Source organism: Anastrepha ludens, chromosome 5 (genome assembly GCF_028408465.1).
Source record: "Anastrepha ludens isolate Willacy chromosome 5, idAnaLude1.1, whole genome shotgun sequence".
NCBI lineage: Eukaryota > Metazoa > Arthropoda > Insecta > Diptera > Tephritidae > Anastrepha > Anastrepha ludens.
Genome location: NC_071501.1, coordinates 11,643,515 through 11,667,155, shown reverse-complemented (window position 1 = coordinate 11,667,155; position 23,641 = coordinate 11,643,515). Strand labels below are relative to the sequence as shown.

At 36.4% G+C, this 23,641-nt stretch overlaps 1 protein-coding gene across 1 annotated transcript in view; it reads left to right on the top strand.

Annotated features, from left to right (window-relative positions):
• Window positions 1-6,499: 6,499 nt before the first annotated feature.
• LOC128864349 (transmembrane protease serine 9) overlaps window positions 6,500-23,641 on the top strand; it is a 31,155-nt gene continuing 14,013 nt past the window's right edge. Inside the window, exon 1 of the mRNA XM_054103964.1 lies at window positions 6,500-6,698. Coding sequence (XP_053959939.1) covers window positions 6,500-6,698 — 199 coding nt within the window. The remainder of the gene's footprint in view (window positions 6,699-23,641) is intronic.

The window sequence follows — 23,641 nt, the reverse complement described above, 5'->3', positions numbered from 1 at the left end:
GGCATAAAATGCTTCGACGTACTTTTGTGGTTAATGAAAGTTTGAAAACGGAATTTAGGTTATTCACTTTTTAAGCTGTTGAAATTTGCGGATCGTGGCATATTTAGGCGATGAAACATTGTGACTTGATTGGTGATAATGTAGTTGGTAAGTGATTGATCGATTGGTGGTAAAAACGTGTATGCCAACGTTCACTTCATTTCCAAACATCCAATTATTTTGCGAATAAAGTGAAGGTTTGCATAAAAGAATTCATAAAAGTTTAATGAAAATTTAAAATAAATATTTGTACTCGCCTTCGTGACATTCGGTTCAGTGGAGTCGAAGTTATTGCGTCTCAACTGTCAGTATGTTTGTGTCATCGATACAAAAATGAGTTTCGAAAAAAGAGCTAATATCCAATTTTGTTTCAAAATCGGTAAAATGTTTACCGAAACATTTGAATTGATGCAAAAAGTTTATGGCGTTGATTTTCTATCTCGTGCCTGAGGTCATGAGTGGTTTACACGTTTCAGAGATAGTTGTGAGGACATAAATGACAATGAAATAAATGGGCGGCCCGCAAAATCAGTAATCACCGAAATCTCCATCGAATTGGTTCGTAAATGTATCAAAAATGAACCAAAATCATCGTTGAAATTCACGGAAACGGAATTGAGTATTTCCAAAACGTCGATTTATCGCATTTTAACTGCTCATTTGGGTTTCCGAAAGGTCCGCACTGAGGACCAAAAATTGCTCAGAATTCAGCATTCGAAAGACCTCGTTAAAGATACGAAAAAAGACGAGAACTTCCTTTACAACATTGTAACTGGTGGTGAAACGCGGTATTTCCAACATGAACCTAAAACTAAGCGTCAAAGTGCCGAATGGAAGGCCCCAGACGAGCCACCACCCAAAAAATCGCGTTTGGAGAAGTCAAAAATTAAGTCGATGCTCATTTATTTTTCCAAGGGAACTGGCCACAAGGAGTTCGTGCCAACGGACCAAACCGTCAATTCAATTTTTTATCTTAGCGTTTGAAGCGTTTGTTGCATCGCAATCGTCGTAATGCCCCATCTCATCGATCCACTCTTGTGACTGATTTTTTGACTAGAAATCGCATTTTAACCATCAATCGCTCTCCGTATTCGCCTGATATGGCTCCCTGTGACTTCTACCTATCTGAAAAATTGCATTTGGCCATGAAGGGAAAATGTTTGGCGTCCTTAGAGGCCATCCAAAAGTCTTGTCAAAAAGACATCCTGAAGGACATTCCGGTCAATGACCTGAAACACTCTTTCGAAAAGCTGTTAGATCACGCAAAACAATGTATCAAGGCCAGGATGGACTATTTTGAATAAATAAACTCGAAGTTATCTGAACAAAACTCCCGTCGCTTCTATTTTAGCTCAGTCTGGTTTATTTTGGACTTCACCTATGAAAAGTATTTCCAATCAATCTTATACTAACCTTCGAATCGATAGTAAATATCTGTAATTTTGAGATACTTTCACATAATTTTTAATAAAAAAGTTGCAACAGATTTATTTAAAAATAACCACCCAATTTATCAAAAGTTTGGCATTTGAAGTAACGTTCGTTGCCCTAACTACTGTGTGATCTTAAACAAATTAAAGCATTCAGAGTGTTAACCTCCAAGTTAACGTCCAAGTAACTTTATTGCATATAAAGCCAGCAGACGAGAATCACAGATCTCTTTGAAGGCTGGATTGTTGATATAAATTAAAAAATTCAGGCAATAGCCTCTATCAGCCCTACGGATGTTACTTTTATTTTGATGATACCTGGATCCTCAGCATTTCATTATTATAAGCCCGGAACGCTGGAAGTAGTCAATTTGATAGGTTTTTTATTAGATGTGTTAATTTTAAAACTTGGATTGCCTGCAAAACGCAAAAACTTACATAATAATCCAAACCTGCTTGCGCTCATAGTAACAGTCTGTGTCAGAAGAAAAGAACCAATTTTTTTTTGCTGCGTAATAGTCCCACTCATAGGCTACGACGCCATTGCTAACTCAGATTAGTGACGTTCGAAAATTTCCCGTAAGCGCAACCAAAAAAAAATGGGTGGAAGTACGCGAAACGTTTCGAGGCGGTATTTGTTTTGCACGCATTCGAAAAGTCCGAAGTTATCTAAACTGATTAACAAATCTAAAAAGTTTGTTGTAATGTTTGTCGATGAGCTACGCAGAAAAGCTGGTGCAAAGCATGAAGAAGATGCCAGGCTATACTCGACAACGATGGAGACTACACGGCTTATTGAGTAATTGTGACTCGTAGTTTTGTACATACTTTCATGTGAAAAAATGTTAAATATATATGTTTTATACTTTATGAAAAATCGCGGTTCCTTTTTTCTGCATAAAAAAATGGTGTTTCAATTATTCTTTTTCTTGGAAAATAAGTTTACAAAGACGGCTTTTCAATTATTCCTTGTAAAATTAGAAGTCCCAGAAAAACCTTCATTTCCGCTTCATCTGTATCCTTCAACTGTCGTGGTTTGAATCCCAGAATATTATAAAAATATTAGGCGGCGTACAAGTTTGTTTGCTCAGTAATTAATTTGATAAGTTCCGCATCTAGAATCTTCTCCAAATAAAACAGAGGAACTTTTCTAGGAGCTGTAGCGAAAGTGTTTCCAGGCTTTGCAATAAAGGAAAATGGTGGTCTTTGTGCATTTTGAGGTAGCTGTGCTTCAGAAATAATTTTGCTGCTATGACGAACTTAATCAATTCTGCACTATATTCATTCTCAGAATCGCCCAATTCCGTGTTGTAATGAAAATTACTGTCAGATGACTCAATAATGAAATGAAACTGACCTTCCCCGCATCTTAAGCTCATGTCGAGATACGCATCGATTACGAATACCTTTATTGTACGCAGTTATGCGCCCTACCTGTCCCAGGGCGCAAGATATATGTCGAGGACGTATTCATACGTCTTGCCCGTTAGCGAGAGTTTTCGGTGAATAGTCTCGAAAAAAATCGGGATTTAAAAATATCAGGACACTTTGATTGGCATCCATAAACACCACCATTACAAAAATCTCGAAAATCCCGGGATTTTTACAAACAATCCCGAAAATTATCGGCCCTCTTAAATAATAGGATCCCGAGATTGACATCACTATTCCACAAAATATAATTTAATCACGACTTTTGACATATCATACGATTTTTTTTTAGTCCGGCTCAAACCTTATATAATTTATCCTTGAGACAGCAATATGATAGGAAACGTTTTTTCTAATAGCGGCCGCCCATTGGACGCATACCACCAATAGAAGGAGGAGCTCGGCCAAACACCCAAGAAGGGTGTAGGCGCCAATTATATATTTATTTTTAATTTATTCTTCACGCCAACGGCTGTGTGTGCCGATCATTTCTAGCTCCTATGTTTTCGTACTCTAAAAACATATTTCTCCCTCAAATACAAACTCAGCTGTTTTATAGAAAAGGTGTTGCAAATGTTGCAACCCAATGTTGCAAATAAAAGGAGACTTTCTTGAGATGTTAATGTTACTGATTATATCTGCATAGTTTGGCGCGTGACTACCATTCGGAATTCGGAGAACGTAGGTTCGAATCTGAGTGAAACACCAAAATGAAGAAAAAGTGTTTTTCTTTTTCAGTTGCCCCTCGGCAGACAATGGCTAATCTAGGAGTTTATTTCTGCCATGATAAAGCTCCTCATAAAAAATATCTTCCGTTCGGTATCAGTATCGAAATTTTTGAAATTCGAAAAAGGAATGAGTCCTGCCATTCTGCAACCCCGAGGTTGATATCCCTAGTGGTAGTGGTACTGAATGGTACTGTCATCTAATTTTATGTTTTGTACCTCCATTTTAAGCCCCACCCTTAAGGGATTATATACAGTTAGGAAGTCGAAAAAAGCGAATTTTCCAGAATTTTTAGGACCTAAAATATGGAACCATATTATTTTATTTTTTAACTATATTTTAAAACTTCGTATTAGTAAAAATATTTATTTGGAAAGGAGCTACAGCTGATCTCCGAGAGCTCCTATCGAAAAAGACGTTTTGCGGTGGCCACTACATCTCTGAACTGGATCTTCTTTAAATAAACAACCAAACAGATTTCGTTAAAGTAATGTTAAATCTAGTAATTAATCGAAGAAATAAGCAAAATTGATTTTTTTCATAAAAGGGCAGTTTCTCAAAAAACAAAAGAAAAATTGATTTTTAACCAAAATTCCGACCTTACATTTTTAATAAAAAAAAATATTTATCGGTGAGAAAAAATCTTCAATTAATTACTAAAAAATATATTTAAGAAGCTTGTGTTAAAATTTGAGACTAATCGTTTTAACCTTTTTCAAGTAATGTTGGTCACCGACTTTGAAAACACCACTTTGAGAAAAACGCACTGCCGCTCCGGTCTTGTACATTCAAGCACTTTGAAACGCCTTTTCAAATTTACGTATAACTTCGAAAATATTTATCGGAACGATATTAAATTTTCTGTGAGTATACTTAAATATATGTACATTAGAGGAAAAATATAAAAAAATAGATTTTTTGAAAATTCTAACTGTATATAGCCTCTTAATTGCTCATCGAATCCATCTCTAGATGCAACACATGCATGTATAAATCGTGAGACATGACTCACTAAAGACGTCTAGCGGAAAATGCTCAAAACTTGTTACTTAACCTTATATAAATGTAAAGTATTGAAATACGTTACATATTTCATATATCAATTTAATTCATTTTTGATTTTTCGCACATGCAAGTTCGTTTCCTAAGTCTTTTGTTACATGGGGCTCTACTCGAAACTTTAAAAGGGCAACATAACAAAAACATTCATAGATTGTCATGGCAAAAAGAAAAACGTAGCATAAGTGGCGCCCAACTACGAATCCAACACAAACTGTAGTCATACAGTAAAAGTGAAGTTAGCACTGCTGATAGAAATGTAAACAAAGGCACAAAGTAATGCCATAAAATGGAAATCGAAGGCATAAATTAACATAAAAAATAGAATAAAAAAGCATCAAAGAAGTCAATTGAAGTAAGAAAGTAACAAAAGATCAACTTAAAATATATGCACACGAAAAAAGTAAAAATATATAGAAATAAGGAGGGAAAAGTAGTGAACGAAGAATAGTTATGCGCTCGATAGTAGCGGCAATGGATTGAGTAATACGAGTATTAGCTGACACTCGCGCGCTAGTCGCGCGTAGAATATTGCGCTATGGACAAGCTACTGGCAACTAATTGAGCATTTGTCTGCTGCGGTTTTGTTCCTACCTAGTGCGATAGTTATTTGTTAAACGGACAAACATTTGGCTAGTTGGCAGCCAGACGGTTATTTTGAGTTTACTGCAATTCAAATGGAGCGACAAATTGGTGAAGTCAGTCGGCTTATTGGCGCGTATGCGAGTGGACGAGTGATTGAAGACGAGCTTAGTGGGTGCAAAAGTGAGAATTTGTTGAAGAAAAGTGGTGTGCCTATATAGTGATATGGAGGACAGGAAAGAAAACAAATAGTGTATAACGAAAATTCACCAGAAAAAAAATTAATTTGTTGTAGTGGGTAAAAATAAAGAATCTAACGAAAATTTTGCTAAAAAAACTTAAGCCTCCCTCAATATACTCGATCCCATGCAAGTGTGCCTGCCTTTGGGTTATGGCATTTGTGCTTTAAAACTATAAGCAAAAATTACAAAAAAATATTTTATGTAGAAGAAAGTTTTTCGTTCGAAAAGCCAGCTAATTGTAAATTAGTGAAACCGAAAGAATAGCAAAAGCATAACTCACAACTCCTACACAATTTAATTTTCTATTTTTTTATTATTATTTTTCTGCAATCTTACTTTTACTATGCTGCTTTGTGTCACTTTGTGTTGTAAGTCTAAATCCCATTAATTCACATGCCAATATGCTTTCAGTGTAGTGGGCAATTTGTTAAATACTCGCAACTCAAAAGCCAATGCGTCATGCCTTTACCTGCACAGCCGGCGATTTCAAGCTATTTGCGCTGGAAGCTCAGACACAGCCGTTGTCAACGTTCGTGTTGAAGCCGCACCGTTCTAGTGCGTACGCCGCGCGCGTAACTGTTGACAAAAGTGCCGCGTAGAATTTTCGGCTCAGACCACAAAGCGCGTTCAAAGTAAGCGGTTGTCCTAAGCGGTGCGTAAAAAGTATTGCAGAAACGGGGAGATTTTTTGCAACGAAAATCTTTAAGTAAAAGTGAAGGACACATCAACAACTAAACCTTTTAATACTCATAGTCAAAGTGCTTTAGAAAGAAGTTAACGTAATTAAAAAAAAAAAAATTATAAATAAAAATATAAAAATCGCTTTTTCAAATACAAGTGGAAATTTAAGTAAACAACATTTTAATTAAAATTAAAATTAAAATTAATAATTCTTCAAATTTGCGTTATTTTCAAATTGACATCGTTTTTGGTTTATCTACTCTACTTTGGAACTCTGCAACGTATGCGAGTTATTGTGATTGTAGAAAAATGCGTCGACATTCTAAGACTTTTCTGCTATTCTGCTCACTATGGCATGCGATATTGTGCGCTGAGCTCAACACAACAGTGGCGCAAGTGAAATTATTACCGGCCGACATACAAGACCTGCAAACTCGGAGTAATGCAAGCGCAGCGCAGTTACTGCCGCTAGCAGAAAATGATGGTGAGGATACAGAAACAGTTGAGGGTGAGTTCAAAAGTATAAATAAGTATTTCTAAATTATTTGTGTAAAGTGCTTATGAAGAGCGTTCAACAGTGCGTATGAGTAATGGCAACTCAGGTGATTAGTAATCTGTTGAAAATATTTAAAAGCGTCTTTGTGAAAGAGCTGTAATTAATAGTAAGCTATAATAATAGGCACTACTTGTTAGGTGATAAGTAGACTTGTGAAGTGAAAAAGGAGACTTGTCTCACATTAACATCGAAACCTGAAGATTTTCTACTTACAATAAGTTGGGATGCAGAACCAGAATCCGCTAGCCTGAGTCGTTCGTTAACCATTTAATATTTTTCTTTTGTAGCTCACAGTCATTCTTTGGGTGTCGTTCGCTATGAATATCGCTCTAGAGTCTACAAGTAGATTGGTTGGTTGGTTGGTTAGAGTGTTCATTCTTCCAGAACCCAACTAGCGCTTCCGCACCATTTTGTTGCCACATCCTCGTTGCCAACTTGTTGAACAGTTATTTACAGCATGAATATATCCAATCTGTGTGGCTTAGGAACCGTATTCGGCTGGTGACGTCTAAGCCAGACAGTTTTTCAAGACTCTCAAGCCGCGGTTTGCCCAGTGTTAGCATTCTGCCCTTCCATAGGGTAGGGCATTCACAGAGGAAATGGAAGTTTGTTTCCTTTTCCTCCGGTTGTTTACAACTATGACAGCATGTGTTGTAAGGGATGCCCATTTTGGTAGCTTGTTCTCCGAAATTGTAGGTGGACCGTAACGTTCTGCTAATTTTGCATTTCGTCTGTTCTCTCCATCTACAATCCACGATTCGGAGTGTATTCTTGACGGCACCTAATAGTGTGAATACCGGTTCTACTAGAGAGTTATTCATGGCAAATCCCCTTCTTGCCAGTTCATCTGCGTTTTCGTTACCTTCAATGTTCCGGTGCCTCTAAGTATATTAGTGGTGCCTAAAACTTATACTCAAACGCTCGCTTTGCTTTTGCAAAACTCGTAGGTACTGATTTGTCAAAATTAGTGCTCACCTATGCTCATTCAGAAGAAAATATTTTATGTAAGCGGGTATAGACGAGTGTAGGAAAATAGTATGAGTAGATGGTTTTTTATTCAAAGCTTTTTCGTAGCTGAAAGACACTCGGTGGCCTGCCATTACCTGCCGACCACTCCTGACACAAACCTTCTCTATTATTTGGGCGTCTTGGCCATAGCGTGTGGTAAAAAATAAATTTGTGTATTCATCAAAAACTTCAATGGAATTACCGAAACGTTTTTTTATTTCTATTTGAGCAGGTACAGCACAGCACTAAAAATAAATAAATTATGACTGTATTTTTTGTGCTTTTAATCGTCATTAGGGTCTGTATTTCAATGCATTTACACTTTTTTTTGGAAAGTTATAGGAGCATAAAATTAATTATTTATGCGAATAAAGAGTTTTGTGTTTGAGACAATGATTTTTGTCCTTCCAATATAATGACTGTTTCCCATAAGAAGCTCTAGTTTGTATTAATAAAGGCTTATTGTGTTTCAATAGAATTTAAAGCTATTGCTTCTTTTGCCTTCAATATTGAACTTATAAGAATATCTGGTATGTTAAGTTCAAGCCGCCAAATGGATGAAAGTCACATCTGTAGCAGTTATAATCCCATTGACCTAACTTGCTTAAAATGCACGCCAATCACCATAGTTGAAGTAGAAGGAATGTTCATCTTATACAAAACCTTTTACACCTCAATAGGGAAGACACCAGTGCCACAAATCACTGCGAATCAAATCGATGCGCTTATCAGCTAAGCACTAAATGGTTTCGCCTAACCGACCACCTTGATAGTATGTAGTTTGGGTCCTACACACGGTTAAAATAAGGGTTTTCCAATAAGAGGTGTTATTCTCGTAAAAGATCAATGGTTTCGTTGCTTGTGTGGCACGTAGCACCGTCTTGTTGAAAATAAATATTGTCCAGATCAATACCTTCCGATTCCGGCCATAAAAAAGTCGGTAATCATCTCTCAATAGCGCAATCCATTCACCGTAACTGTTGCTCCAGCTTCATTTTCCAAAAAGTAAGGTCTAATGACTCCGCCGAACCATAAACCGCACCAAATAGTCACACGTTGAGGATAGATAGGCTTTTCAACAATAACTCTTGAATTTTCTAAGCCCCAGATCCGACAATTTTGCTTGTTGACGCAGCCACTGAGGTGGAAATGGGCCTCATCACTCAAGATGATTTTTGGATGGAATTTCGGATCATTTTTATGCATTTCAACGACTTAATCAGCAAAGACACGACTTGAGCTCTTGTGTTAACTGGACTTTATAAGCCTTAAGACCCAAATCTTCATGCAAAATACGGTGTAATGACGTTTGTGGAATGTGTAATTCCAAATACCGACAAGGAATGGACAAATCTGGGGTTTCTTCAACACTTCCGGCTACAACAGCAATATTTTCGACTTTCGGCTGCTCTTGAGCAACGTGCACGGGTTTTATTCTTCACATCACTAACTTGTCCCAACAGATCGAATTTTTTCACCAATCTCTGTATGGCGGTCCGACAAGGTGCTTCACGATGACCCAAAAATGATCGAGTTTTACGAACCGTCTCTGCCAAATTTTCACCATTTTTATAGTGAATTTTAATAATTTCAATGCGTTGTTTAAGTGTCATCTACCGAAATAGCGGGCTACTCAAAATAACTCCTGTTATTGGAAAACCCTTTACAATTCCACATCGAGCTGACACAACGTCAAACCTACACACAGTTGAGTGCCAGGCGTGAGCGCCGTTCCCTAGAACAGATTGTAGCGAACTTTTAGGGCACCTGTTCTCTTTAGTAACAAAACAAAGTCTTCGGTCAGACTCCGTAGCCAAGATCGCTAACAGTGGCCGAAGGTTGAACCTAGTATGACTTCTGCGCTTCGTACCATCACATCTATACGCGGATGTTCTAAATTGAACACACAAGGCATGTTCGCCAAATAAAGACTTAACATGAACACTGCGTCCGCCAATCTAAGTTATCTTCAAATCCCAATACGTGAATACATTCAAGCATTTCGTACTGGTGACTCTTTCGCAAGTATGCATTAAAGCGCCCATCTATTATTATATTAGCAAGAAATACAAACTACTACAAACAAGTTCGAAGTTTTCTGCAAGCTTTCCCCTCGCCATATTTCCCCTTCGGCGTTGTTTTATGCCATAATGTTGATGGCTACCTTCGAAAAAGTTCACATGAATAGCGCTCACTGCTATTCCCTCTCTGAAACTCGTTTTTTTGAACGTTCTTTATAGCGAACGTGGTATTGGGTTACCCTTCCGTTGGGCACCCGGGTCTGGCCGATCGGCTTTTTCGACTTTGGACGTAAATTTAACATATTTCTTTTATAGCTAACGATTTGAGCTTTCAGGTAGCTTCCTAAAACTTAATTTTATATCGACTTCAGGATATAACCTTTTTAACCTCCTTGAATAGGCCGAAAAAAGAACAAATCAGGGTGCCCAACCGAAGGTAGCTTAACCCTACTTTAATATCTTTTGAGTGGAATTTCTAATCTTAGGAACAGCGCATAACTTTCTAAGGGTGAATAGGTTTAATAAGCACACGAAATTCAGTTTTTTCCATTTTCTCTTCAAATCACTGGGTAGTCTGATAAAGGTAGCTGTAAAACACAAACTAACTGACGCAGCACGTTCAAATTTTGACAGGAGTCAACTGACAGATGCCTGTTGACAGGAGCAGTATGTATTTTTGCGTAAAGAGGTCAGAAATATAAAAAGTCACGGACTTATTGACCCGCCCTCGTACTTAACAACTTTTTTTTGAAATTTGTTTTATGTATATTTCTAAAAGTTATAGTAGATTACCTGTAAAATTACATTCCTCTCGTGAGCCCTTACATAAGAAGCAAATATAGTAAAACTTTTTAAGAAAGAATATTTCTTAGAGAATTCTATATTGAAGTCCTTCTCTGAGAAATGAAGGTATTAGATCCAACCAAGTGAGAAACCTCATAAAAATAACACGAAAGAGCAGTAGACCTGCGGTTTGCTAGAAGTACTTCTATAAGGGGTGTGAGGCCTTTCCCATTGCTTACTGGGAGTTCGTTGTTAACTTAAAGTATACATTTATAGTTACTAAGGAAAGCTATTTCAGCAGGATTCTTCAATTGTTACAACTGCTACCAAATCTATAAGTAGTTCAACCACCTTTTACATTTCACCATTTAACCAGCACTTCTTCATATAAGTTCTTACGAGGTATTCCTCATTTAAAATTCTGCATGTCTTTTGTACGTAACTACTTCGGCAAACAATTGGCCTGTCAATTTGTCAAATCTTACAAAAGCTTTTAAAACGATTACATTGACATGGTTGGGTGACAATTTTCATACAACAAAAATGTATCGAAAACACACAATTAGGCTAACGGAGTGTGAAGGCGCGTGCGCACTTTTGGCTTGAGAAAAAAATATAAGCAAACGGCAATAGACTTCTAAGAACAGAAGTACATAAGACTTAACTTTATTTAAACACTTTTCAAGCGCTCTTTTCAAGCTGTTAGACATTATCGTGCGGCACGTCTTTTGCTTTTGTCACTACCTGAGTTCGTTACCATTTCCAAATGTAAACATTGCCAAAGTGCTTGTCTAATTGTGCTCGCTGGCTCATATCGATCACTGCTCGAATGTAATTGGGTTTCAAATTTCTGGTTATGTACACTTTTTATAGCTTTTAGCTGCCCCGTCCAATAACAAGAAACCAAATTGATTGATTCTGAGCAATTACTTTTTATTACCGAAGGTCGTATGAAATTTTTAGGCTATATAAAACGCAAGGAATACGAAAAGTAAAATAATTTAAAGGCATTACACTTGAGTTGTGACAAGACTATTAAAATCCATCCATGTGCGCCTATGTGAGTAATCAACGCGTATTGTGATAGTCAGCAGGAGTCAATGAACTGTGGATGGGCTATCACTTTTATACACTCGCATATGTCTATTATATATATTTCTATATTTCTATTATTATAAATATTTCTATTTTTTTTTATAACTTCATTTATTAAATAAAATCTGTGTTAACCTATCATTCAGTATTATTCAAGTATTCAAGTATACCGTCAAGATGGGAGTGGCAGACACCAAGGCCATGGAGAAGAGGGAAAGTAAATTTTTATACAGATGGTTCCAAGCTAGACGATAAAGTTGGCTATGGAGCATTTTCGAAAGAATTAGGACTGGAACTAGCCGTTCGACTACTAGACTATTGCAACGTTTATCAGACAAAGGTTCTAGCCATAAAAGAAGTGGCTACATATCTAAATGTGCATGCCGTAACAAAAACGACTATAAATATATTCTCGGATAGCCAAGCGGCCATTAAATCATTGAATGCAGCTATACTAAGATAAAAGTTTGCACAGGAATGCCGAGCAGCCCTAAATGATATTAGCGTCGTATTCAAGCTCAGGCTTATTTGGGTTCCCGTACACAGAGATATTGAGGGAAACTGTAGAGCTGATGAGCTAGCCAGAGGTAGGTACTGCTCTTCAACTGTTTCGTGATAAAAGTACCATTGGAATACCTTTGGCCACGAGTAAATTAATAATAAAAAACAACATTACCCAAGAGGCCAATAGGTTATGGGAAGATCAAGATGCATGCGTAACAGCCAGGCTACTATGGCCGCAAATAAATAAGAAAAGAACAAAGGAGTTGTTTAGCCTCTCAAGAGAAGATATCTCGAAGATCGTGGCTTGTGCCACAGACCACTGGCTATTTGGCAGGCATTCCTTGAGACTAGGAGTATTCTCCCATGAATATTGCAGGAGTTGCAGAGATGAGCAAGAGGAAGAAACAGTTGAGCATTTCCTTTGCAATTGTCCGGCCTTAGCTAAAATCAGAGCAGATTGTCTAGGTAAACACTTTTTCAATTTTCTTACAGAACTATCTGGCAAGGGGATTAGGTCAATCCTGCGCTTCATAAGAGCCTCAAAATGGTTTCATGAAAGTAAATAAACAAGGTTCCCGTGCCGCATAGTGGTATCACAACGGACCTTTAAGGTCTAAGTGAGTTGGTCATACGGGCCGACTACCACCATAACCTAACCTAACATAAGCCGATTATTATATTTATGACTAATAATTTCATCGAATACATCCCACTAACTATCTTGCTTCAAAAGTTTGTTATCCAGTGGTAATACAGATATTTGATTGAGTGGCCAGTAAGGCGAGCGAGGTTGTACTGCAGTAGAGAAGGAGCTCTGGAGGTAAGCTCATTTGACCGTTACAGCTGTATCGTCCTCATATGTAGCTTTTTTCAAGCTTATATCGGCAATAAATAAAGTGTAAAGAATCGGTCCCAGAGCACTATCTCGCGGCATGCTTGCTTTAATTTCGTTAAGGCTAGTAACTTCATTGTTAATTTTCACAAGAAAGTGTCTACTCTTTAGATATGATTTAATCACCTTGTAATAGCAGAGAGGCGAATTCATTTTGGGCTTGTATAACGTGCCTACATGCCCACCTTATCAAATGCTTGTGTTATGTCTAAAAAGACAGCTGCGCAGTAGTCTCACTTTTCTAGCGCTTCTCTAACGAAGTTATAGACAAAATCGATCTAAACAATGGTTGAATAATGTTGCCGAAACTCAATGGAACAAAATGAAAGTTAGTTTCCTCCGTGCGCAAGATTTTTGGACCTTTGCACGTTGGCAACGGCGAATATTGCAGGCGATGGAACAATGAGCTGTATGAGCTTTACGACGACATAGACATAGCGCAGCGAATAAAGATCCAGAGGCTACGCTGGCTGGGTCATGTCGTCCGAATGGACACAAAAGCTCTGGCTCTGAAAGTATTCGATGCGGTACCAGCTGGTGGTAGCAGAGGAAGAGGTCAAATATCAGGTGGAGAAGGACTTGGCTTCACTGTCTGTCCAACTGGCGCCGGTTAGCACGAGAAAGAAACGACTGGCGTGCTTTTTTAAACTCGGCCAAAATCGTGTAATCGTTTATCGCGCCAATTAAGAAGAAGAAGAACTTTCCTCGACTTGAGCCTTTTTCCGAATAGTTTTTCAAAAGCTTTTGATTATGCAGGTAGTAGGTATATTGGGCAGTAGGAGGAAACCATATCTGAAGGTTTGCTTGGCTTTAGTGGGGGAAAATTTTGGCTACTTTCCATTGTTTAGCAGTCCTTAAAATTGCATTGAAAATTTAGGTGATAAAGTAATTCTTTAAGAATTTTATTGGTTATGCGATCGTATTCTGGTGCTTTACTTACCTTCAAGTCTTTATTTATTAAATTTTTAACCTCTTTCCAATTAAATACTGCAACCGGGCGTTCCATCTGGAATGGTGCTGTGGGAAATGCATATGTTTTGTTATCTTCTTTTGGATTTTGGCAGGGAAAAGTTTTGAAAACTATTGAAAGGTGTTTCGTAAATTCAGAAACTTTTGACCATCGGATGTTTTTATTGGTACAATGCACGATGTTTGCTGTGATGTATTTCTTGCTGCCTTTCATAGCAAATAATCTATTGCTTCTGTTGGAGTAAGTCTAGAAAGATAGTCGTGTATTTCAGAATTTTTTGGCTCTTAAGACTTGTTTTAATTGTTTCGTGGCCTGGTTGGTTTGACTGCCAAATTTGTCTCAGCTTGCGTTTTTCTTGTATCAGCGTTTTTATATGAGCGTTGGTGCGAAAAGTATTGCTTATAAAAGTGTCAATTTCTGGCGTGGCTGCCCATGCGGTGCTCTGAATACAATTATTTAACAGTTCTCTATCGATTTTTGATCTCAACGGTAACGTCAAAGTATTTTTATTTATTCCAGTTGTTTCCGCTCGCTAACGTATGGTGAATAGAAGGAGAATATTTATTAATTTTTCGATTTTTATTACTCTTGACCAGTTATAGGCTGCATTGACGCGAGAAATTAGCGCGATTTAAATATAATATCTCTGAAATAAATTATCTTTGCTTCATTATATAATAAAATTATTTGCGATGTCACAAACAGGTTTTTATTATAAGAATTCAAATTTAAATAAATTAGAATTGATTAACGCATGGCTACTCTAAAAGTACCCTTGAAAATATATGTATTATCCATTTTCAAATATATGTATTATCCATTTTAGAATAAACTTGTTAAAGAAAATTCCGTTGCATAACAACCCAACCAATGTTGCCAGAAGCGAAGATTTATTTTTAAATTGCAGACTTTTTGCGTACTCCAGCAGTATTCGCTCGTCTGCTACTCTGCTTTCCACCTCCTGCTATTTAGTCACCTACTAGTTAGTACAACTACCGCTTATGCTCGAGCTTCTTCCCATCCACTTTTTTGCTCACACAAATCAAGTAAAACTATAAATCTTTATGTCCCGCAGCAAGTAGCCCATTTACATAAATGCCTTATAATTTAAAGGGTTGAAAGCAATGAATGAATCAATGGAAAAAAACTGTTATGTGCTGATAATCTTGAATCGCATTTAGTTGCAGCAGAAGAAGCAGCTGATGAATTTTTTTATTGACTGTTGATGCTTAATAAAACCAAGAGTGGAAACAAGTGTAGCCGGCCTGGAGCGTGCCAACCAGAGTGCGATTAACCAGAACGGAGGCAAGTGAGTTGGATGAACTGTTGCAGACATAAACTGAATATATTTATATATATAAAAATATATAAATGTCTGTAAAGGGTGTAACAATAATAGTGCAAACATCTTTTTTGTAGCCGAGTGCAAAAATTATTTATATATAACTAATATTATTACTAATAATTCGTTTTACGTTGAGTCTGAGGCGCATAGGGATATATTAAAAAAGAAGAAAGAACTTTCAACTGCTAGAAACATATAGCGACTAGTTTTATGGTAGTACCCTTGGAGCGAGATCCTTGAGGGACCTATTCTAGTGCCATCCTACTAAGAAAATGTTCGTTCTTTCAGCCCTATTCATTCTCTGATTTCCACATTGAACGCTGGTTACTCGCGCCCGTTTTTGAGTTGCTCGTTCGAAATCCAGATACTTGGCCACCATATTCAGAAAACAGTACGAATGTATCAATGCGACATATCGGTTTGTAGGTTGAGCCATTGAGTAGGCAATTACATAGAGTCACAAGCTCGAACAAAAATTATTTTGTATGTGGGGTGCCAGTACTGGCTCAATTATACTATCCGTCTCCTATTTACATAAAGCAAGTAGTATAAAAATAAGAGGATATGAAAATCATCGTGTGGAGTTATAAAGGCGACTAATGATGGCCTTGCTCATATACACAAAGGTTAAACGACGCAGATTGCTGCTGCTCAATATAAACAGTGGGCAAAAATGGATGTATTTTGATGGTTTTTCATAGCTTTTATATTTGTGATGAAATTAAGTCTAAAATGGGCTAAACATTTTTTTCTGAAGCATTTCAACAATCCAAACTAATACAATTTTTTATTTTTTCCCGCTGTGATGGAGTCAATCAAATTCTGAACCAGGCGCACAGAAAAATAGCAGGTGATCCCACAAAAATGCTGTTAGTACTTACCCAAGAACCACTTCTATTCTTTCTAAAAAAATTATCAGGTCTTCGCCTAACAAAGGTTATCATTTTATAGAGTGACGAACCACTTAGTCGAACAATCAGTACTAGGGAAATACAACAGGTATTTTCAGCCGCAATGGCTCTTGGTCCAAAACATTCAAATTTTTTCTTCTTCTAGTCATAATGATAACCAGATCGTCTAAATGGGTCCATGATGAATGAACCCTGAGGTTCATATGTTACACAAACCTAAATGGTCTAAGTGAGTTGGCAATTTTAAACCGACTGCCCCGAAAACCCATCTTAAGCGATTTTATTAGGGGACTTCAAAAATTTCCTAGACGTATAGACTTTTTTATCTTAATATCAAGACGTAATTATCTTACTACATAATTTGCAATATACATACATATATTGCTCATTCGTCCCAAGAGTTAGATAAAAAATACAATTTTTTATTAAATAAAAATGCAAAAATAGCGTCATCTATTAAAAGTATTTCATTAGATGAAATTCTATACTTACTTTTACTTACGGAGGTGTGGTAAATTGAAAATTTTATTTTTGTTTTTATTAAATTTTTATAATTATAATTTAATTTTTTTTAATTTTTCATAATTCTTTTTAAATGCTGCCTCTTTTTCTTCTTAACACTAAACCTACCATGACGGGTCAAATTACCCATTTTAAACTTTTTTTCAGAAGATTTTGGAAATAACATTATTAAATCGCCGTTTTCTTTCACGACTTTTATTAAAAAATACATCGAATGTATTTTTCAAAATTTACTCCTCTCTTGCTAATTGTTTTACCGAGAAATATATGTGATCTGCTCTAACTACCGTAACGGGTCATTTGACCCATGCACAGATTGTGTCTCTTGATTGAGCCGTTTTTCCTATTACGTGATATATTTCGCTCCATTGAGTTATATTTATTGCAGACTGACGGATGAATAGCCAATTTCGTTCTACTACAAGCGAGTGTTACAGTAAGAATTTCAAGTTATAGTGCTACTTTGTGAATCAAAAATTTTTATTTGATAATTTTACATATAATTCTTATCCCAAAAATGTCAAAACATTCAAGATATTTGAAATCATTGGAAGTTATAAATAACATAGATGAAGAGTGTTCGGAATTCAGTGAGGAGCAACTGTCTGAAAGTAAAGTAGATAACATAGTACAATATAATAATTCATTTGACAGTACAGATGAATGTGAGTCCTCAGGTAAAGAAAGCGAAGGTAAAGAAAGCGAAGGTAAAGAAAGCGAAGACGAGAAAAAGACCGTTATCGAGTTCAGAAAGTGAAAAATATGTGGAAGACCGATGTACTGAAATTGCGCCTGATGGTACAATTTGGCAAGAAATAGAACAAAGCTCAACACCTGGGCGTTCTCCAATTTATAATATTTTTAGGGAGGTTGTAGGCCCGACAGCGTATGCCAAACGAAATATAATGAAGGGCAAAGTAAGAACTGCATTTTCTTTGATTATTGTCAATCGTGTAATGGAGCACGAAGAAAAAGCCTCTCGAGTATTGGGAGCTCAATGGAATTTTACTCCTGCAAAAGTAAATGTATTTATTGGTCTTCTATGTATATGCACATGGCTTATATCAAAAAGCTAAAAAATTTGAACATTTCATATCTATCACTAAATGGGGTCTAGCCAGCAACGAAGCCAGCGTTTACAAAATGATAAATTCGCTCTAATCTCAGAAGTATGGTACAAATTCATCCAGAATAGCCAAAATTGTTAGAAGCCTGTGTAACATGTAACTATCGATGAACAGCTCTTCGAAAACAAAGTAGATTTACACAATATATGCCGAACAAACCGAATAAGTTTGGTATCAAATTTTGGCTAGCATCTGATGTCAGCACTAAATACATCATAAATGGATTTTAATATTTGGAAAAGGAAGAAAAAAGAGGTGCTTCAACTCCGCTTGCGATATTCGTTGTTCTCAAACTAATGGAACCGTTCACAGGATGCGAAAGAAGCGTCACTACAGATAATTTCTTTACAAGCGCTTCACTCGCTACGAAACTATTAGAAAAGATAACCACTCTTTTGGAAGCGATTCGCGGAAGCATAAGAGAACTGCCAAAATTAGCCAAGTAGAAGAAAGATGGTGCGCCACGCTTCTCAACAAAACTATATAAATCGAGTCATTATTCACTTACCATTTATAAAAGTAAGACAAACAAAAAAGTGCTTTTACTAAGCGCAAAACATAAATCTGTAAGCATTGAAACATATGGCAAGCGTATACCAGAAACGATAAGATTTTACAATAATACTAAGTACGGTGTAGAGATGACGAATCAGATGGCCAGAAAATACTCAGTGAAATCAAAATCGCAAAGATGGCCTGCGCAGATTTTCTTCAATATTCTTGACCTGGCTGGAATCAACTCAAGACTTTTATATAGAGAAACAATCGGCAAAAACACCTCTAGATAACAATTTTTATTTTAATTAGCTGAAGAACTTGCCGAAAGAAGATTTTCAACAGGAGCAAAAACAAAGCAAAGAATAAACTATTTTTATGTTTTTTAAATTTAATATATAAACTATTTTGAATCATTAATTAATTATATATTATTGATATATTTTAATATATTTTTCGCTAGACTTAGTAATATATATAACATTTTAAAGGCGGGTCATTTGACCCACTTTGGTAGGAATAGGAATACATAAAGTATCGGTAGGTTTAGTGTTAATTGGCGCGATAACCGCTTACGCGATTTTGGCCGAGTTTAACAAAGCGCGCCAGTCGTTTCTTTCTCGTGCTAACCGGCGCCAATTGGATACACCAAGTGAAGCCAAGTCCTTCTCCACCTGATCTTTCCAACGCAGAAGAGGCCTTCCTCTTCCTCTACTACCACCAGCTGGTACCGCATCGAATACTTCCAGAGCCGGAGCGTTTGTATCCATTCGGACGACATGACCCAGCCAACGTAGCCGCTGGATCTTTATTCGCTGCGCTATGGTTATTGACCTGCCACAATTATTTATCATAAAAAAAAGAGGTTGTCTGTAAAGTCGGATTACTGACGATAGTTTAACGTGATAACGTCATAAGAAAATACTGATTGAATGGTTGCATTTTTCAAAAGAAAATTTTAATTTTATTTGTTTGATAGATATTTTGTATGGATATAGAGAATGAGTTAACATTAACATAACATAACATAACATAACATAACATAACATAACATAACATAACATAACTTAACATAACATAACATAACATAACATAACATAACATAACATAACATAACATAACATAACATAACATAACATAACATAACATAACATAACATAACATAACATAACATAACATAACATAACATAACATAACATAACATAACATAACATAACATAACATAATATAACATAACATAACATAACATAACATAACATGCTGTTCAAGCAAGGTAACGACGCATGAGCAAGATAACGACGCATTTTTTGGTGCGTGCAGCGGGCTACATAGAATTATAAGACGTTATCACGTCAAAAAATAATAATAACATTAAAACAACAGGTATTATTAACAAACTTGGTTTTATTTTAAATTCTTCAAGTAAATCAAATTAATAATAATCAATAAGAAGGCATATGCAAATACAAATACGTGAATTTATATTATATATGTACATATGCGCATATACATACACATATACGCTCACTTAAGTAGGAGAGAGCAAGATGTCGAACGTTGCCGTTCGTTTGCTTTGTTTGCTTTGTCGTTCGTTCCGCGCTTTCGCTTGCAGTTCATTCAAGGTAACGGCAATGAGCAAGGTAACACTAATGAGCAAGGTAGCGACACATTTTTTCGTGCGTGCAGCCTGTTAAATCGAATTATAAGACGTTTTCACGTCAAAAGTATGCATTGAGATCCTAAATGGAATAAATTTCAAATCTTTGGACTATGCAAGTAATTGTCATATCCTTAACCGGCGTACACATACATACATAGCATGCACATATACTTATACATACAGTAGCGAGCAATAGTGAGCACATGTTGGGCGATTTAACGTTAAAGTCTCTGAAAAAATCTAAATGCACAACTTAATGAAACAAAACTTTTAGCTTTTATTCGTTGCTTAATTCTTAAAATAACGGCTTAAATAAAAACATCAAGTACAAATGTAGGAATGGGAAGGAGGCAATAATATAAAAATGTACATATTTACTCAGTTTTGCACGTCTGGCACTCATGGCTAAAAATTAATAAATTTTAATAGTTAATCCATAGGCCTTTATTTTTTCTTAGACTTTTAATGCGTTCGGGCATACTCTCGACAAGATTCTCGATAAATGTGCGCGGAATTTGGTTCCACTTCTGCTGTACCCGGTCCCATAGCTCTGTCGTGTTCTCAGGAGCCCTGCGATATTTTCCCAGCCGCCGTTTGGTTATTGCCCACAAATTTTCAATTGGATTTAGATCCGGGCTTTGTGCAGGCCAATCTATTACCTTAAAATTTTGTTGCGACAGCCATTCTTTAACAATTTTAGATAAATTCCTCTTCTGGGTAAGCGCTCATATCAACAAATTCTGGCAAATTAGTCTGCAATATATGTAAGTAATCTTCTTTTTTCATAATACTATTAATTTTAACGAGTGGTCCGATGTGCCACCAAGTGAAGCAACCCCACACCATCAAATTACCACCGCCATGCTTAACAGTTGGCTTCACGTGATGCCTTTGGATCCTTTCTGTAGGTCGGCGCCAGCAATAGCTAATTCCGTCGGACTGAAAACGATTAATTTTTACTTTATCCGACCAAATTCCCCGTTTCCAGTCTTCAACATTCCAATTTCTGTATTTTCGAGCAAATGCTCGACGGGCCTTAATATTTTTGAGCGATAACGCCGGCTTTTTCTTCTTTACAGCTGATTTATACCCGATTCTATGGAATGCTCTACGCGCGGTCTACTCGCTGACGTTCTTATTTAACATTGCTGCAGCCTTCTTTGGTGTCACAAAACTATTTTTACGTACTTCTTGTGCCATAAGGCGTGCGTCTGAGTCCGAAAGAAGTTGTGGTCGACCTCCAACATTCGGTGCATGCGCTACATTTCTTCGCTTCGGTACATTAATAACTGTGCGTTGGCTAATATTTAATATTTTAGCAATTTTTCTTGAGGAATTTCCACTATTAGTCAAAACCACGACGCTGTTTTCGAGCTCCACACTTATTTTCTTCATAATTGATATTAATATTAATCAGAAAGCGATTGTCTAACTTCGAACACCTTTCTACTACTAATAACAAAAGTAAAAACACAGTAACATGAAACAAAAACTATAACGGTATATAATTACAACTGTACTAAATGTTACAGCTCCTTTCGTAAATACGTACTAATATACGTACTAATACGTAAATAATATAAAATATTGCCTCCTTCTTATTCCTAAATTTGTATTTTTTGTTTTGTTTTAAGCCGTTATTTTAAGAATTAAGTACGAATAAATGCTGAAAGTTTTGTTTCATTAAGTTGTGCTTTTAGATTTTTTCAGAGACTTTAAAGTTAAATCGCCCAACATTTGCTCACTATTGCACGCTACTGTATACATATACGAGTACGTGTTGGAGTAGCAGCTGCGTCGCTGCAGTAGGCAGGCGCAATAAGCTTTGACGTGCGATGTAATCAGCAGACTCGTACTTTAAAATGTGGTAGATCCACTATTATTTGTCGTCGAAGTGTGATAATCTTAAATCTTTTTAACATGCGTACGTATTATGTGCATGGTTGCATTAACTGGGTCTCGATTGCGTATAAAAAGCCTTGAACCTGAAAATCGAATTACCGGCTAATTGTTTCCTTAAGGCACAGTGGCGTGTGGGACTTCTTTTTAATGGGATTGTATCAGGTCAGTCCGTGCGTTTTTTAAAGGTGGTTTCAAAATTAATAAAAAAGATGTTTAAAGTATTTATTAATCAATAATATATTTTCCTTCATTATTTACAATGTCTTCCCAATGTTTAGGCAAATTTTCAATTCCCTGCTCAAAAAATGTCTTTTCCTTGGAGCCAAAATACTCTTCGATATCCCTTTTTATAGCTTCTTTTGAGGAGTAGTTCTTGATCCTCATATGGGATTGAAGTTCACGGAAAAGGGGATAATCACGAGGTGCAATATCCGGAGAGTATGGTGGATGCGGCATTAGCTCCCATCCGAGCTCGTTCAGCTTGCCTAATGTTTGCCTTGCGGAATGAGGTCTTGCGTTATCGTGGTGAAACAAAACTTTGCGTCTATTCACTAAAGACGGTCGATTTTTTTTAAGTGCCTCATTCAGGTTTGACAGCTGATGGGAATAATAATCAGCAGTTATTGTCTAGGTTGGTTCCGGAAGTTCATAATAAACAAATAAATAAAAAAAAAAAAATCTTAAAACTCACACAACTCTATTAATTTTAATTCAATTACAGTGAAATATAGCTCATTCGACGCAAAATTAAATTTACTATAACAGTAGTGTACTAAAAAAAATCCTCAATATCGGATAATATCGTAAAAATTATGTCAAAGTTGAAAAAATAGAGAAAAAATAAAAAAATTCCAAATACTTCCGCCTACAGTCTCGTCAGTTGTAATTTCAGAAAAATTGTCAACACACTGTTAAAAAGGCTTGTTTTTGTTCTTTCGAACTAAAAAAACAAATTTGAAATCGGATGGAAATTGGCAAAGTTAGGAGTGATTCTTCATATCAGCCTACTGAAAAACGGTTTTATGGCCATAAAATGAGATTTTGGGGGTGTATTGGAAATTTCTCCTATACCATTTTTCTTAGTTTTTCAAAACCTACAAGTTGTACTAGGTCTCCATAAAAGTATAAAATCACTGTCGCACAGTGTAATTTTTTCAATAAATTGTGGGCTTATAAATTTATTTTTAAATAAAATTTATATGCGGCAGTTTTATTGTTACACCTAATATTTTTTCGCCTCAATAAAAATTTTGCTTTAATGCGAACGTCGTCAATCGTTGTACTGAATCGATTACAGAAGCGCGAAGAACAGCATTCGAAAGGAGAGGTTTCACGCTTAACAGCAGGGAATATCTATACTTTTTCTAAAGCAGCTGCAAACTCGTTACTTAGTAGCTACACTACGCAAAGAAGTAGACAATATTTTTAACAAATTGGACACATAAATAATATTCATAAATTCAAAAAATCCCCAGTTCTTGTTTGTTTTTTACCAAATAAATTTCACCTACTGCAGTGCCGAGTATGCAAATTTATTTGCTGTGAACCGTTAACTGAGTTTGTTTCTCTTCTGCCAACGATTATTACGCATTCATTGTCAATCAATTCTTAAATGCCTTCAATGTTTTTGCTCGACTGCCTTTATCATCATGCCATCAAC